This window comes from Nomascus leucogenys, chromosome 11, assembly GCF_006542625.1.
Source record: "Nomascus leucogenys isolate Asia chromosome 11, Asia_NLE_v1, whole genome shotgun sequence".
In the NCBI taxonomy this organism is placed as follows: Eukaryota; Metazoa; Chordata; class Mammalia; order Primates; family Hylobatidae; genus Nomascus; species Nomascus leucogenys.
Window position 1 is genome coordinate 2,733,339 of NC_044391.1, and position 14,541 is coordinate 2,747,879.

A 14,541-nucleotide genomic window follows, 5' to 3' on the forward strand; every position below is an offset into this window, starting at 1 on the left:
TCAAATGTTTCTTAGTTCATCGCCCAATTTAATATTTCAGAAAAGTCATGCAAGGACTGTTTTCTTTTGTGGTTTTCTTTCTGGCAGCATTCTATGGCTTCTCTGTTCTTGGAGTGTTCTTCTGCCTTGACAAGGTAAAGTTCGTGCCTAAGCATGTGCAGAAACTCAAGGTCAAGTGCACTACTGAGCACCTTCAGAGTGAGTTTTTAGGGGACAGTGTTGTCACAACTGTCTTCATCATCAAACAGCAAGCCTTCATGATAGGCCTGCCAGGGAGGTGACCCTGCCAGCCTGCTGCCTCTTGTCCCTTTCCCAGTTTACACTGTTATTTCTCCATCTTGATGGATAGTTCCATCAAGATGGATATTTCTCCATCTTGCCCTGACTTTTGCCCAGTAACAGCAAGCCTTTGGGTTGACCCTAGCATACCTGCTTTCCTTGTACTCCAGGGCCATAAGCTTGCAGAGCTACCGTGGTGGCATGGCCCATGGTTTGTCCTGCCCCACTTTTTTGTTTTTGAGACGGAGTCTCACTCTGTGGCCCAGGCTGGAGTGCAATGGCACGATCTCAGCTCATTGCAACCTCCGCCTCCTGGGTTCAAGCAATTCTTCCGTATCAGCCTCAAGAGTAGCTGGGCTTACAGGCACCCTCCAACATGCCCGGCTAATTATTTTTGTATTTTTGTACAGATGGGGTTTCACCATGTTGGCCAGGCTAGTCTTGAACTCCTGACCTCAGGTGATCCACCCGCCTTGGCCTCCCCAAGTGCTGGGATTACAGGCATGAGCCACTGCGCCCAGCCTGTCCTGCCCTGCCCCATCTTGCTTCCTTCCTCCTTCTCTCCCTTGATTCCTTCCTTCCTTTCTCTTTAGAAATATTTTTGATATGTAACAGAAAAATATAGAACATAATAGGAAAAAGTCCCTCTTAAATGTTTTCGCTTTTATTTTTTGCGTTATCTCAATAACCTGTTTCATTCATGTGCTTTGTCTTCAGGGTGCAATTGTATGCAATATGTTTGGATTGTCTGCCACCTGCACTAACATTCTCTTGCCTTAATGCTGTCTCTTCTTATCTACTCATTTTCTATTTCTCATCCTTTAACTTTTTTAAAGATTCTATGCTTCTCACCAATTTATTGCAATAAACTGCACTGTGCTTCCACCTTTCAGCCTTTTTAATGAAGGGAGTAAATTTAAGAATTAACTTGTTTCTCATGAAGGTCAAGTCAAGGATGTGTTGGAAGAAGACAGATGTCTTCTATTAGTTGTTCTTCTTTATTTTGTTTCAACCTACTGTTCCGAAGCAGCAATAATAGTAAACATAAGGCCCTGTAAAAGAGTTTTTATGCAATATTGTTTCCTTCCTCATTGTTCCGGAGTGCAGATGAGAAGCATATAGGCATATTGCTCTGTAGCTCTCTGTTCAGAAGCTAAAGAATTCCAACAAGAGTGTGTATTTAAACTTCCTCTTGACAGCAACTAATCCACTGCCCACTTTCCAAGTCTGTTCACATTTTACTCTAATAACTTAAATTCCTACACTCCCTCTTTAAAACATTTCAATGTTTAATTAACTTACAGAAAGGTCATAAAAATCCCTCCTTTTCATATTAGCTATATTCTCCCTTTTAAATCTGTGCCATCCCTGAGTTATCCCAAGATTTCTGGTGGATAACCTTTATGTAGATGCCTGCTTTATCCTTGAATTTTAGCCTTGCGGTAAACATCTAGTTTGATTCCTTAATGATTAAATTATTTTTCTTTTCCCTCTTCCTACAGGATCTCCTCTGAAGAACAGTCATTCTTTCATTTCCCAGTCTTCCTATCATTGTCTTTAAAATCTGTCCCCATCCCACTTTTGGTCTGACAATGATTGCTTTTTACTTACTCCTTCTCTGTTCATAAAGAGGTAGTAATACTAAATTAATAGTGTTTGTGAAAATTCCTAGAAAAAATGTTATTCACATAAGATCTTTTTAAAAATTATCCTTATTCATTTTTAAGTAAGGTTTTGATGAAACGATAACATGAATTATGTTTATCAACTTTGGAGTAGAGCTTTATGTATTCTGTTATGGATAGTTTTTTTTTTTGTTATTTTAATGAAAGGAAAGTCAGAGTAGGGGGTAGAAAATAGAATAAACCTTTACCAAGAAGAAAGTAAAATAAAGTGAATATGAACATATTTCTTTTTAGCTATGGGTATGACAAAAATGAACTCTGATTAGGTAAACTGATGTTTTTTATAGCTTTTATTTATTTATTTTTAGTAAGGAATATTTCTTTTTTAAAATCAGGCACTGTCTCTCACATGATGATGAGAAAAAGCTTTTGGGGAAACCATTTGCACATTCGATTACAGGGTATTTATGCATATGTTTTCCCAGTAGTATTCAATATATTTTAAAACCTGATTAAGATGACATAAGATAAAATGTGGTGTATTGTGACTGAGAAACCTTAGTCTCGAATGCTCATATTTAGTGGGTATAATGATGAAAAGTATTCTCAAGGAAATTTTTTAAACATTCCAAAACATACAGAAATATATCTAAAGCCCAAAAAGTAATTAATATAAAAATATGAGTTTAAAAACAGTAATATGTGATTCAGAATAATTTCAAGTTTAACGTTATTTTCTAAGTTGATTATTTGCAAATGATAGCTATTTGGATCCTGTTCTCTGAACAGACCCAGATGCAAGGGGTTGTATACAAGTGATTTATTAAGGAAGCTACTTCCAGGAGACATCAGTAAGAGAGTGGAGGAAGCAAGACATGGATGGAGAAGAGTTAAGTAAGGGTGAGCTTTCAGGTGAAGTCCCAGCCTCAACCTAAGCTACTGAAAGCTGCAGAGCACAAATTACACTTGGAGTTGCTTCTCCTGCGTCCGTCAGACATGAACTATCAGCTCTCTGGAGAGATCTAGCATCTCAGGCACTTCCTGCCCTCTGCACATCTGAGTGAAGTGACTCCAAGAATCCGAAGGTAGTCAAAGGCTGCAAGTGTCACTTGTTAGGAATAAAGCTGATGGACACTGGGGGATGGTGTCTAGCCAGTAAGGGAGCCTGGCAGGGAACCAGGTTAGTATCAATAGAGGTTCCTGCAGGAGCTTTAGGCAAACTTCCTGAGTAATTGGAAAATGGCTCTACATTGATTTTTTTTCAATCATTCATAGTTCTTAATATGAACAGCTAGCTTCATTTTGTGTACTTACATTAGTGTTGAGATTGATCAACAGTCGAATGAAAAGGAGAGTTCCTTTTTGATAAAATTTACAGCACTTAGGCAAAACCTTGGGGCTGATTTATTGATTGACTCAGTGAATGTTCTTCTCAGGAAAATTCATTAAGCATGATGTTCCCTTTTAGACATATCCAGCCCCTACTCCCACAAATTAGCATCAGAAAAGATTCGGTTGGATTCCGTCTGTCTTGCCAGAAAGCCAAAAGCAATGTTAAGAAGCAAACTTCTTTGAAAGGGAGGGGAAAAAAGACATATTATTACACACTTGTCAACTTAAAATATCTCATTTTGGAAAATAGATTAACTCATTACATATTCACAATGTCTTATGAGATGAAAAGGTCGTCAAAATGCAAACCTTTGGCAGAAAAAAAATTGTGATACATTTTGGAATAAATAGCTGGAGAATATGAGACTATCCAGATGGATATAACCAATCAGCTACTAAGGTAAAGCAAGGATAAATGCTGTCTATCTATACTTCAGAAAATATGGAAGTCACCAGATAATGCCATACTGTGTGATGAGAGAGAAAAGAAAATACGTTGGTTGAGAAAATACGTTGGTTGCTCACTCAAATGTATCATGCACAGGGCTGAATCAAAACGTGGAAATCAGCCAAGCATTTTTGGAACCTCTCCTTGACACAGTCTGGCCTCTAGGGCCCAATGTGGAAATTGCTGCTTTAATCTACAGTGATATTAGAGCTACTGATAAGCACAGTAGTCTGAAGAAGACTTCTCAGTTTTATTAGTAGTTTTCTCATTGCTCCTAGAATTCTGATGCAGCTACTTTATAACGGGATGTAGGAAGCCTGTCCAAGTGTCACAATGCCTTACCTGTTCTAGACCTAATTAGCCTTCTCTGTGGGCAGCCATTGCCTTCATTTAATATCTAGGGCAGAGATTCTCAAACTTCAGATTGCATCTGAATCACTGGGAGGTGAATCACCCAGCACAGATTGTTGGGCCACCCCAGAGGTTCTAATTTAGTAGGCCTAGAGTTGAACCAGAGAATTTGCATTTTTCGCTTGTTCCCAAGTGATGATGATGCCATAGGTCAAAGGACCACACTTGGAGAACCACTGGTGTGGAGAAATGAAAGCATTGAAGCCCTATAAGCAGATAAGTGATGGGTTCAAATATTATATTAAGGTAAGATTGAGGGAGTAGTTTGCACTGCCAGATAAAAAAACTTGGCTGGCTGTTCAGCCACAGTGAAATAGGCGTAAACCAGAGATAACATTTTAGATGATTCAAAGGGGAAATCTGGCTACATTTATGTCATCTGGAGTTTTCAAGTGGAAACAGCTTGTTTGCCTGATGAATCTATATCATTTCCATATTTTTTATCAAAAGACCTTTTATGAAAATCAGATTCTATGCTCACCCAAAATATTCAGGAAGAGAGTTTTTAGCACCTTATGAAACTACTTGCAAAATGATGGATGCTGCTTCTAGTTAATCTGATTAGTCCGAAATGAGGAATTTAGCTTATCACAGGCAGTAATAGAAAATTGTAACAATGCCATCTTTATCATCATGGTTGTGATTTTTTTTAACTCTGAGTTCTGAATACATGCAACATCATTCTTCATCCATAAAGATGTGGAGAATTCCTCTGTGATAAGCCTGTAATATATAAGAACTAGAAAAATAAAGCACATTGCTATAAAGAGCCAATATATTTCTGAAATTATTCATCTTTAAATATATATAGATTATCCATGGTGATTATGGAACTTTTTCTCAGTTTTTTAATGTCAGCCTAATAAGTTGACATCTCATTAAAATGAAGGCAGTTACTAGCATGTTAAATCTCGCTTGTTTTTCATTCATCATTTGAAAAAAATTACTAAAATATATCTCTTAATATAATGTTTCCTAGAATCCAGAAGCAAGTGTGGCAGTTTCTTCCCTCAGAGTCATCTATGACTCTGTATATGCAACTATACCATAAATACTGTTACAGTTAAGTTTTATTCATTTTACGTCTTAATAAAGCCTTGGTGCTATACGTATAATTTTATGTTTAGGTGCATTTAACTTTCAACTTCGGAAATGTTTTACTCTTAGATGAGTGTATAAGAGTTTCTAAGGTTGCTGAAGAAGGAAGTAAGAATGAGAATATTTGGCTATTGCACAACCAGCCTCCAAACTGTCTCACCTGGCAATCTGCAAGGAATAAATTAACTGCATATCCACTGATATATTTCACATTGCCTTGTGCAGACACAGCCTCTGAAAACTAGTGTTATATTTATTTATCATATTTTTTCTTATATATGAAAAAAGACTTAAGTGGTTTTCTTTCATTTATATTACATGATACTCCTGCTACCTTATCAATATCCAAAATTTTTAGAAAAAAGTAAGTTTGGGGATATGTGGATTATTTCTTCTATTACGTACATAGGGTCAATGGTCCTGGGCAATTAACATATTTTCTCTGGGACTTAGTTTCCTCATCTGTGTTCTCTTTCCATTCCCAAAGTCTGTGATTCTATTACAGTAATTGTTTCTGTTTAGGCACATTCAATAATGGTGACAGCATTGCAGTCATTTTTATGCAGGGTGGGTGGAGTGCCAAGATATGTAAATTCATTTGCATTCCTTTTTAATTAGTTGCATTAGAACTTGGAAACAATGGGGTTAGTGTATTAGTTATCTATTGCTTCATAACAAACTACCACAACTTAATGGCTTAAAACAACAAACATTTATTATCTCACAGTTTCAGTGGGTCAGGATCTCACCTGCTTAGGGTCTCCCAAGGCTGAAATCAAGATGTCTCCTGGGCTGTGTTCTCATCTGGAGCTCAAGTTCCTCTTCCAAGCTCATTTAGGTTGTTGCCAGAATTCAGTTCCTTGTGGTGGTAGAACTGATGCTCTGATCTCCTGGAGGTCTTCTTTTCCATTGTCAGTACACAGCACAGTCAGCAGATTAGTGTCTCTGCTGCTTCGAGTCTCTCGCTTCTAAACCCTCTTTTGAATGGCCCACCCAAGATATCTCTCTTTTGGCTAACTTTATGTTGTCTGATTGGGAACCTTAATTACACCTCAAAATTCATTCACTCTTGCTGTATTACATAACATAATGGTGGGAGTGATAGCCCAGCACCATTGCCATATTGTATTGGCTAGAAGAAAGCTGCAGGTCCCTCTCACACTCAGAGGGAGGGGATTACACAGAGATGTGGAAACCAGGAGACCCAAATGAGGGTGGCCATCTTAGAGTTCTCTCCACCAAACAGGCAAAAACGTAGAGATTTGTGAGGAAATTGTGCAACTGACCAACAGTAGTCAATAGTAGTCGTAACTATCTCTGTTAGTTCTCTCATCTGCAAAACAGAGAAATATGATAATTGTGTGACAGTATTATTGCAAAGACTAATGAGATAATACATGCAAATTTTGTTTTACAATTCTTGATATGTTGGTTCTCTATTATAAATGCATATGATAATTATTGCTGTTATTATTAAGGATATTATTGGACTTTGCCACCTTTAGTGTAGGAACCTTTAATCTCATCAATAATAATTTCTCAGTTTTTATTTTATTTGTACTGAGCAGACTCTTTAGATTAAAAAGTGCATTAAGAGATATTGTCTGGGTTTTTTTGGTTCAGTATCTTCCTGTATACTGACCTTGGCTCCCGGAAGAATGCGTGAACTCCAAATGTTGGTGGATTCCTTATCTCCCTAGGACAGGCAATGGGACAATGAAGGAAGCAAGGAAATAAATTAAAAATGAAAAGTTATCTTCCACATTATCTGCCGCATTCATATACTTGCCAATAACATTGGGCCAAAGACTTTGGAAGTAGGTCCAGGGATAACATTCAGACTGGAGAATGGAACCGATAATATCCACAGGCATTGGATCACCCACTTTTTCCCCAATTTATGCTATGATATTTATGAGAACATGAGAGCATGGAAGGTAATTCCAATTGCTGTATTAATGAACTTTCAGTGTCCCTAGGTTGCTTGCAAAAATGAGGCATCTCGTTGGTTTTCTGGGTAAAGATGAGTCTGACTTGTATTTTATGTACTGTGTTCCTGTTAGGGCCAAAGTCTGAAATACCTAACATCTTCAGCAGGGTGTCATTCATTCATAAACCAGGATGAAATACAGCCTCTGTGCTGAACTTTGTGTCAAACACAATAAAAATCGGGATAAAAGTCCAAGGTCTTTTTGTCGAGGGATTCACACCAAGTGGTGAAACCCCATGTCAATTGACAGTTACAATACAACCTATAACACATGAACGTTCTCATTGCTTTTCCCATTTCAAATGTTGATCCTATTTTTCATTTACCTATAACACATAAAAGTGAAAATTAGTTTCTCTAGAAGTTTTCTCTATTACTTAGGTTTTAAGTTTTTATGAAATAGCTATAGAGTCCCAGGTTTTCAGATCTTTTTTTTTTTTTTTCTGTGTTTATCTGCATTCCTTGTGTTTCTTCTAGATGCTTTGTCTAACAACTTACAACTTTTCTGCTAGGATCTTTCCCCTTTCACTTAGAATGGGAAATCTTGCAAGCATAAGAATTTCTATATATTGAGTACTCGCTGCTTGCTAAGCGGAGATCTTAATTTAATATTTCAGTTGATTTAGCAGCAGCCGAACGAGGGAGATGTTGCTGGCATCTGCACCTGTGTTTGACAGACGAGGATACAAGGCATGCATGAGCATCTGAAGCAACTTGTTTAATACTACATTGATAACAAGTGATAATTTGAGGGAAGAACTTACATTTTCTGCCTCTTACTTCTATGAAATTTGCACTATATTAAATCTAAGTGTGTTTAAATAAAGAAAGCCAGATGTGTCATCTTTCTCTTTTCTCTGTCTTGGTTCTTATTGATGATCTGTACCTCTCATTTCCATTGGTGTTTCTTACTGTGGGTCTCCATTGAAAATTGTGGAAATAAAGATGACAGTCATGCTTAGGAAACAAAGGAAAAGAGAGACCAGGTGGCAGACGGTGCAGAGATTTCTTTGAGAGGTACATTGCACAGATTTTTCACCCCCTCAGAAGTGGAATAAAGTTAAGGAACAAAGAATTGAGTCTAAGTCCATCTGCTTCTTTTTAAATTAAAACTCTTCATTAAAAGACTCTAAAATCATTTTTTTTAAATTGTGCATTTTAAGGAGGTTTGGCAGTCAATAAAATATATTAATGTATTCTACTTTTGGTAAATCAAAATAGACCAACTTAATGACTATACCACACATGTATGTGGAAGTATACATAATCACAGTGCACACACCCAGCCATTAATATCTTTTCTGTGAAATGTTGATGACTATAGTTGCCGTTCTGATTATATACTGTGTGAACCTGAAACACATTATTATATTGGGCGACTAATGGAATTCAATAGCAATGCGCAGAAATTGGGATTCTGGAAAGAGTTGAGTTTTAAATTGTATTTCCTCCTGAGTTGGAAGTGGATTTCATGTCTCATCTACCACACAGTATGCTTATGGCTGATGGATTGAAATCTCTCTGCTAAATAATAAACAACAAAGACAATTTAGTCCTCTCTTAGCTTGCCTGCTTTCTCATCACTCATTCAAGATATTTTTGTTAAATACCCAAAACCCATTAATCAGTAATAATGGGTTTTAGGTATTTTATTAAATACCCAATACCTCAGTTTGTTTAAGAGTTTAAGAGTTTCTGTTTTCCAGCTTTGTGGAATTCATTATTTCTTTATGACTTTCTTTGAAAGAGAGATCACAGGGTATATATGCGGAAAACTTGGGTGTGAGTGAAGACCCTAAAATTAATTATTCATGTATTCAGTCAATAACTTTACCACACTAACAATGCACAGAAATTGGGATTCTGGAAAGAGCTGAGTTTTAAATTGTATTTCTTCCTGAGTTTGATAATTAACATCTTCAGCAGAGTGTCATTCATTCACAAACCAGGATGAAATACAGCCTGTTTGCTGAATTTTATGTTAAACACTGTACAAATGGAGATAAAAGTCCAAGGTCTTTTGTCGAGGGATTCACACCAAGTGGTGAAACCCCATGTCAATTGACAGTTACAGTATTATTGTAATATTACTGTTAATTCACTTTTATCCATGCTGTTAATTCATTTTTATCCATACTGACAAAAAGAGAGGGCATATCCAGCAATGCATCAGTGGATGCATCTGAGGTCCTGAGAGTGTGATCTCCAAGCTTTGCAGGGTGTCATTAATGGCCTTGGAAATAAAGGGTTCTTTTAGTACATTCCTCTTTTAATGACTCCGATAGGTTATGTGACTTTAGGAACTTCAATTCCTTTCTCATTGTTGGATGGACTTAAAGGTTAGAGAGGACAAATTTAAATTTCTTTATTCCATTTTTCTAAAGATGTATCTAATGTTATGAAGTATAATGCAAAGGTTCTATAGGAGAACACCTGTGACAAACAAAATGATTTCAATGGTTGCTTGAGTTTCTGAACACCTAGTACATTTGCTTGGATAGAATATGATTTAATCCTAAAGAGAAATTATTAAAATAGCAGTCAATGGCATTTGTCATTCAATAGTTTTTTCTTCAGCTAAATCTCACCACTAGGCACACTTTTACATTCAGTAAGTGTAATATTTTTATTTGACAGTTCCCGATATAAAGAAATGATAGTTATAGATTCTTCATATTAACATAAGTAATGTATTGCTTTATCAATGATGTTCACATGAAAGGCCTTATAACAACATGAGTATATAATTAGTGCTTCTCAAAGTGTGGTCATTGGACCAGCAACATCAGCATCAACTGGAGGTTTATTTGAGATGCAGATTCTCAGGCCTGCCCCAGACTCATGGAATCAGAAAGTCTGACAGGTGACACGGAGCAAATCTGTATTTTAATAAGCCTTTCAGGTGACTGTAATGCAGGCTGCAGTTGGAGAGCCACTGATATGGAAGGTATGATCATACCCATTTAATAGATGACAAAATTGATGCTCAGTGTGATAAAGTTATTGACTAAATACATTAATAATTAATTTTAAGGTCCTCACTCAAACCCAAGTTTTCTGCAATATACACTCTGTAGTCTCTCTCTCAAAGAAAGGAGTAAAGAAATAATGAATTCCACAAAGCTGGAAAACAGAAACTCTTAAACTGAGGAAGGGCAGAAAGGGACCATTTCACTGCTTTATTGTAATGTGTTGTTAAAACTATTGTCACAAGAAAATTAACCTAGAAAAAGTTTTAATGATACAAGAAACACTTTTGTGGTCATGCATTGGGTTCCTCATTTTCTTTTTAGTAGCAGAAAGAAAGGGATGCAGTTAAACTCCAGAGGGGTGGCTGTGGTATGTTAATAGAAGTGGGAGACACTATTTGAATCATTGCTTTCTAGCCAAATGAGTCCGTGGACAGCTTTTCCACCGGGGTCTTCCCCACGCCACATTACCCTGGATGATAGTGCCCTGTGGTGGTTTTCATGGACACACTTGGCGTTAACTACCCTTCCATGGCTTGGGGAATGAATCTTGGAAGTGGAATACAGAGTTCATTATCTGTAATGCAAAAGTCTATATAATGATGCCTGCTAAGATCTAGTTCTTTGTTAATTCAATTTGGGCTTTGTTTATATAATCAAACAAGTTATGTTTATGTCTATTGTTTCTTCAATTGGGAGGAATTTCCTTAAATAGAAAATATTACAGGCCGGGCACGGTGGCTCATGCTTGCAATCCCAGCACTTTGGGAGCCCGAGGCGAGTGGATCACTTAAGGTCCGGAGTTCGAGACCAGCCTGGCCAACATAGCAAAATGCCATATGTGCTAAAAATACAAAAATTAGTGGAGCATTGTGGTGTGTGCCTGTAATTTCAGCTACTCGAGGGCTGAGGCACAAGAATCGCTTGAACCCGGGAGGTAGAAGTTGCAGTGAGTTGAGATTGCACCACCGCCCTTTAGCCTGGGTGATGGAGTGAGACTCTCTCAAAAAAAAAAAAAAAAAAAAAAAGAAAAAGAAAAAGAAAATATTACTATTAATTAGGTAAAAATACTGTGTGTGAGAGAGATATTTTTATCCTACATAGATGTAAAACATCATGCAACATACATGGAAAATTACATCAAACATAAATGTTAGTGTTTTATAAATAATTATAAAGAGAACACCCATGTAATGACCACTAAATACCAAAGTGATTGTTGCTAATGCTCCATATAACTCTGTGACATATCCTAAGTGGGTTGTAGTTTTCTGCACACAATTCCTGCTTCTGTGAGTTTCTACCCACAATTTCCTCTCTCTGAAACCACCACCCACTCTCCACCCCGATCACACAGTTATAGGCTGGCAAACTCTGTCTCATCCTTGTGTACTGGCTGAAATCATGCCATAGCTCTCTGTAGCCAATGTCTGTAGGGCACTTTGAAATACTTCCTTTAGCATATAATATTTGACTTGCTTATGAGCTCGTCGAAACTGGGATCTTATCTTCGTATGTTTTAGTTTCTCAGTACTAGTGTATGCCTGGTACATTGTAGGCATTCAATAAATAATGCTCCAGTGAATTAATTACTGGCATTTCCACTTGGATAAACCCCTCAAACCAACATCCCCAGAATGCACTATCATTTTGCCCAAACTTCTGAGTCTCAGTGTAGGAAAGGTGGAAACTGCAGCGTGTTTTATGACTGCCCTCTTTCCTTGAGTCAGTTCCTCCATTGCCATCTCTCTCCTCTTTCTTCCAATTACTTACCTTCATTTTGTCTCTCATCTTTCATCTCTCAGATCTCCATTTATTTCCCATCTTCTAGATTAAACTTCTTCAAGCTTGGTTCCCTTACTGTTTCTCCTCTTCCAGCAAATATTTTGGTTGTCATTGCTGTAGAGATGAAGAAACTTGGACATATGCTTAACTTACTCATGTCTGGTTTTTCCACCGTTTCTTCACAGAGGGTTCTGTAATGTGCATTTGCTGAAGTGAAGCATTGAACATGGTTGAGACCATTGTTTTCTAACACTCATAAGGTAACCTCCAATATTGTGGATGGTGTGGCCTTCAGGAAACTGTGGCACCAGTCACTCTGTCCTGCAAGTTCCTTGCTGGGTTGCCACCTGTCACACCCCAGGGGTTTGGGAGGATTTCCACAGGGTCAGACACAGCATGAAATGGTCTAAGGAAGCCTCTAAAATGGGGAAAATGAAACTTACAAGGTCAGAGTGAGCAAGAGCAGAGACCCACTGTTGCCTGTCCACCCTTCATCTCACAGAGAGGTGTATCAGGAGTTCTGTTGGACCTTCTGTGTGGGTTTGCATTCAAGGAGTGAGACGTCACCTTTAATTTGGCCCTTATTACAAGGCAATCTTAGGTGCAGAAAAATAATCAGACAAGTTTGCACCAGACATTTGGAACTGGCAGCAGCTGTTTGAAGAAGTTGACTAAGAACAAAAAGTGCTGATTCTTAGGGAACTTGGCCTAAAAGAAGTTACAGCCACTCCTATCCAGAGGTTCTATTGGCAACTGAATTAGGATGCAGTGCCTCCTGCTGGGAGAAGGGGACTCGATGCTCCATCCAACTTGCTCATTGCCCAGGAATCATAGTTAGGACATCTGGAGTCACTTTAAGACAACTGCTCACTGCGCCACAGTCCTACCTGGCTGGTGGTAGACTCCACCGTCTAATGCAGCAACCTGTGTGTGTCACAAACCTCATGGCTCAGTCTCCTTAGCCAGACATTTAGGGTTTCCATTCTTTGGCCCATATTCCTTTCTGATGTCATCTCCCATAACTTCTTGTCACGTGTTCTTTGCTCTAGCCAATGGAATATTGAATGTCCTCCCACGTGAATCTGCTTCCATCCTTCTACAATACCACTGTACCTGCACCTTTGCAGTTCTTCCCTCCTGGATGCTTCTCTGTCCTTCTCCCTACCTCCTTTACCTGCAATGTTCTCTGTCTCTAAGTGTCTAAAGTCCACGAATACCTCAAGGTTCAGCCAAAACCTCTGGGCCTTTCTCATCTAGGCATTTGCTCATATTTTCCCCTCCAACTGGGGGGAGCCCCTCCCCAACTTCTTTTTTCCAAGCTTAGTGATTTCTCATAAACTTTTCTCTGAGCCCCTAGGAAAAAAACTGTGTTTTCTTTGCTGCCCCCCAACCATTAGTAGTTAACTTTAAAATTGGCATTAACACATTCCCCCTTGTCTTACACATATACATTTCTTTACACTTCGATTTGATGACAGGTCCATCCAGGAAAGCAATCATATCTTCTATGTCTTATTCCCTAGAGTAACTTGTGTATTACAGGTGTTCAATGATGGGTAATGATTAAGTGAAAAGATCAGGGCATGAGGTATGTGTGCCAAAGGCTGGGGGCTGTCGGAGGCAGATTCGTATCTCTGCCTTGGCCAGATAAGCTGGGTATGTATGTGAGCCGATGGGAGCATCTCACTCCGTCCTCCTCCCTAATCCTTCTCTCCACTGACATACCCTCCCTCATACCCTCACCTACGCTCAGTGACTCCCAGGATTATATTCAAAAGGAAGAACAAGAAGACCTGATTCTTCATGATTTAGGAATGGCTTGTAGGATAGACTGGGGATATAACCACACACTTTTTGCTTTCAAAATGTATAGCTGAGCAGTTAGCAGTTAGCTGTCTTTTTGTTTCCATCCTAATTCAATTGAGAAGTGATATAAGAGGAAAGAAATATCCCAACTGCAGAGAAGTCTTCAGTCAAGTCTCAAGATAATTTTTTTAAGTGATGTCAATGACATAAAACAAAGAGGAAAGATCTGTGTGGTTGCTTGATGATTTCACGTTTTTGCCTTCCAGGAGACGGAGCTACTGGATCTCAGCCTTGTCAAAGATGCCAGATGTGGGAGACACGCCAAAGCTCCCAAGGTAGGAGGCTGAGTGCTGTGCATGCACCAGATGCTGCTTTGATTGTTTAGCTGTATCACAATATCAATTAATTGCCCCAATTAAAAGTTTCTATGTTGTAGATGTTGTAAAACACAATAGCCAGTATGCCCTAAACACTTTCTCTTTTATTAAAAGATGGAAACAGTGAATAAATATGTAGGTTCTTGGACATAGGGGCTTGCTTTACGTCCTCTAATTTTGCCTTTGTTTGAAAAAAAAGACAGCAACAACAATACCCAAGTTACTGGGTAATTCTAAATGATTAAAAAGTACTTGAAATTATTTGAAAAAATCTTTGAACCTCGTAAACATATGGGAACTAACCATTAGACATAGAACTCCCATATAGGTGAAATGCTCTGCAATGGAAATGATTCCGTCC

General features: G+C 38.2%; 1 protein-coding gene across 5 annotated transcripts in view; it reads left to right on the top strand.

Moving 5' to 3' along the window:
- The window catches only part of PLCB1 (phospholipase C beta 1), a 787,620-nt gene that overhangs the window by 227,815 nt on the left and 545,264 nt on the right, over positions 1-14,541 (top strand). For all 5 annotated transcript variants that reach the window (XM_030821960.1, XM_003252590.4, XM_003252589.3 and 2 more), the window contains one exon: positions 14,070-14,138. In XM_030821960.1, the coding sequence (XP_030677820.1) occupies positions 14,070-14,138 (69 nt within the window). The remainder of the gene's footprint in view (positions 1-14,069; positions 14,139-14,541) is intronic.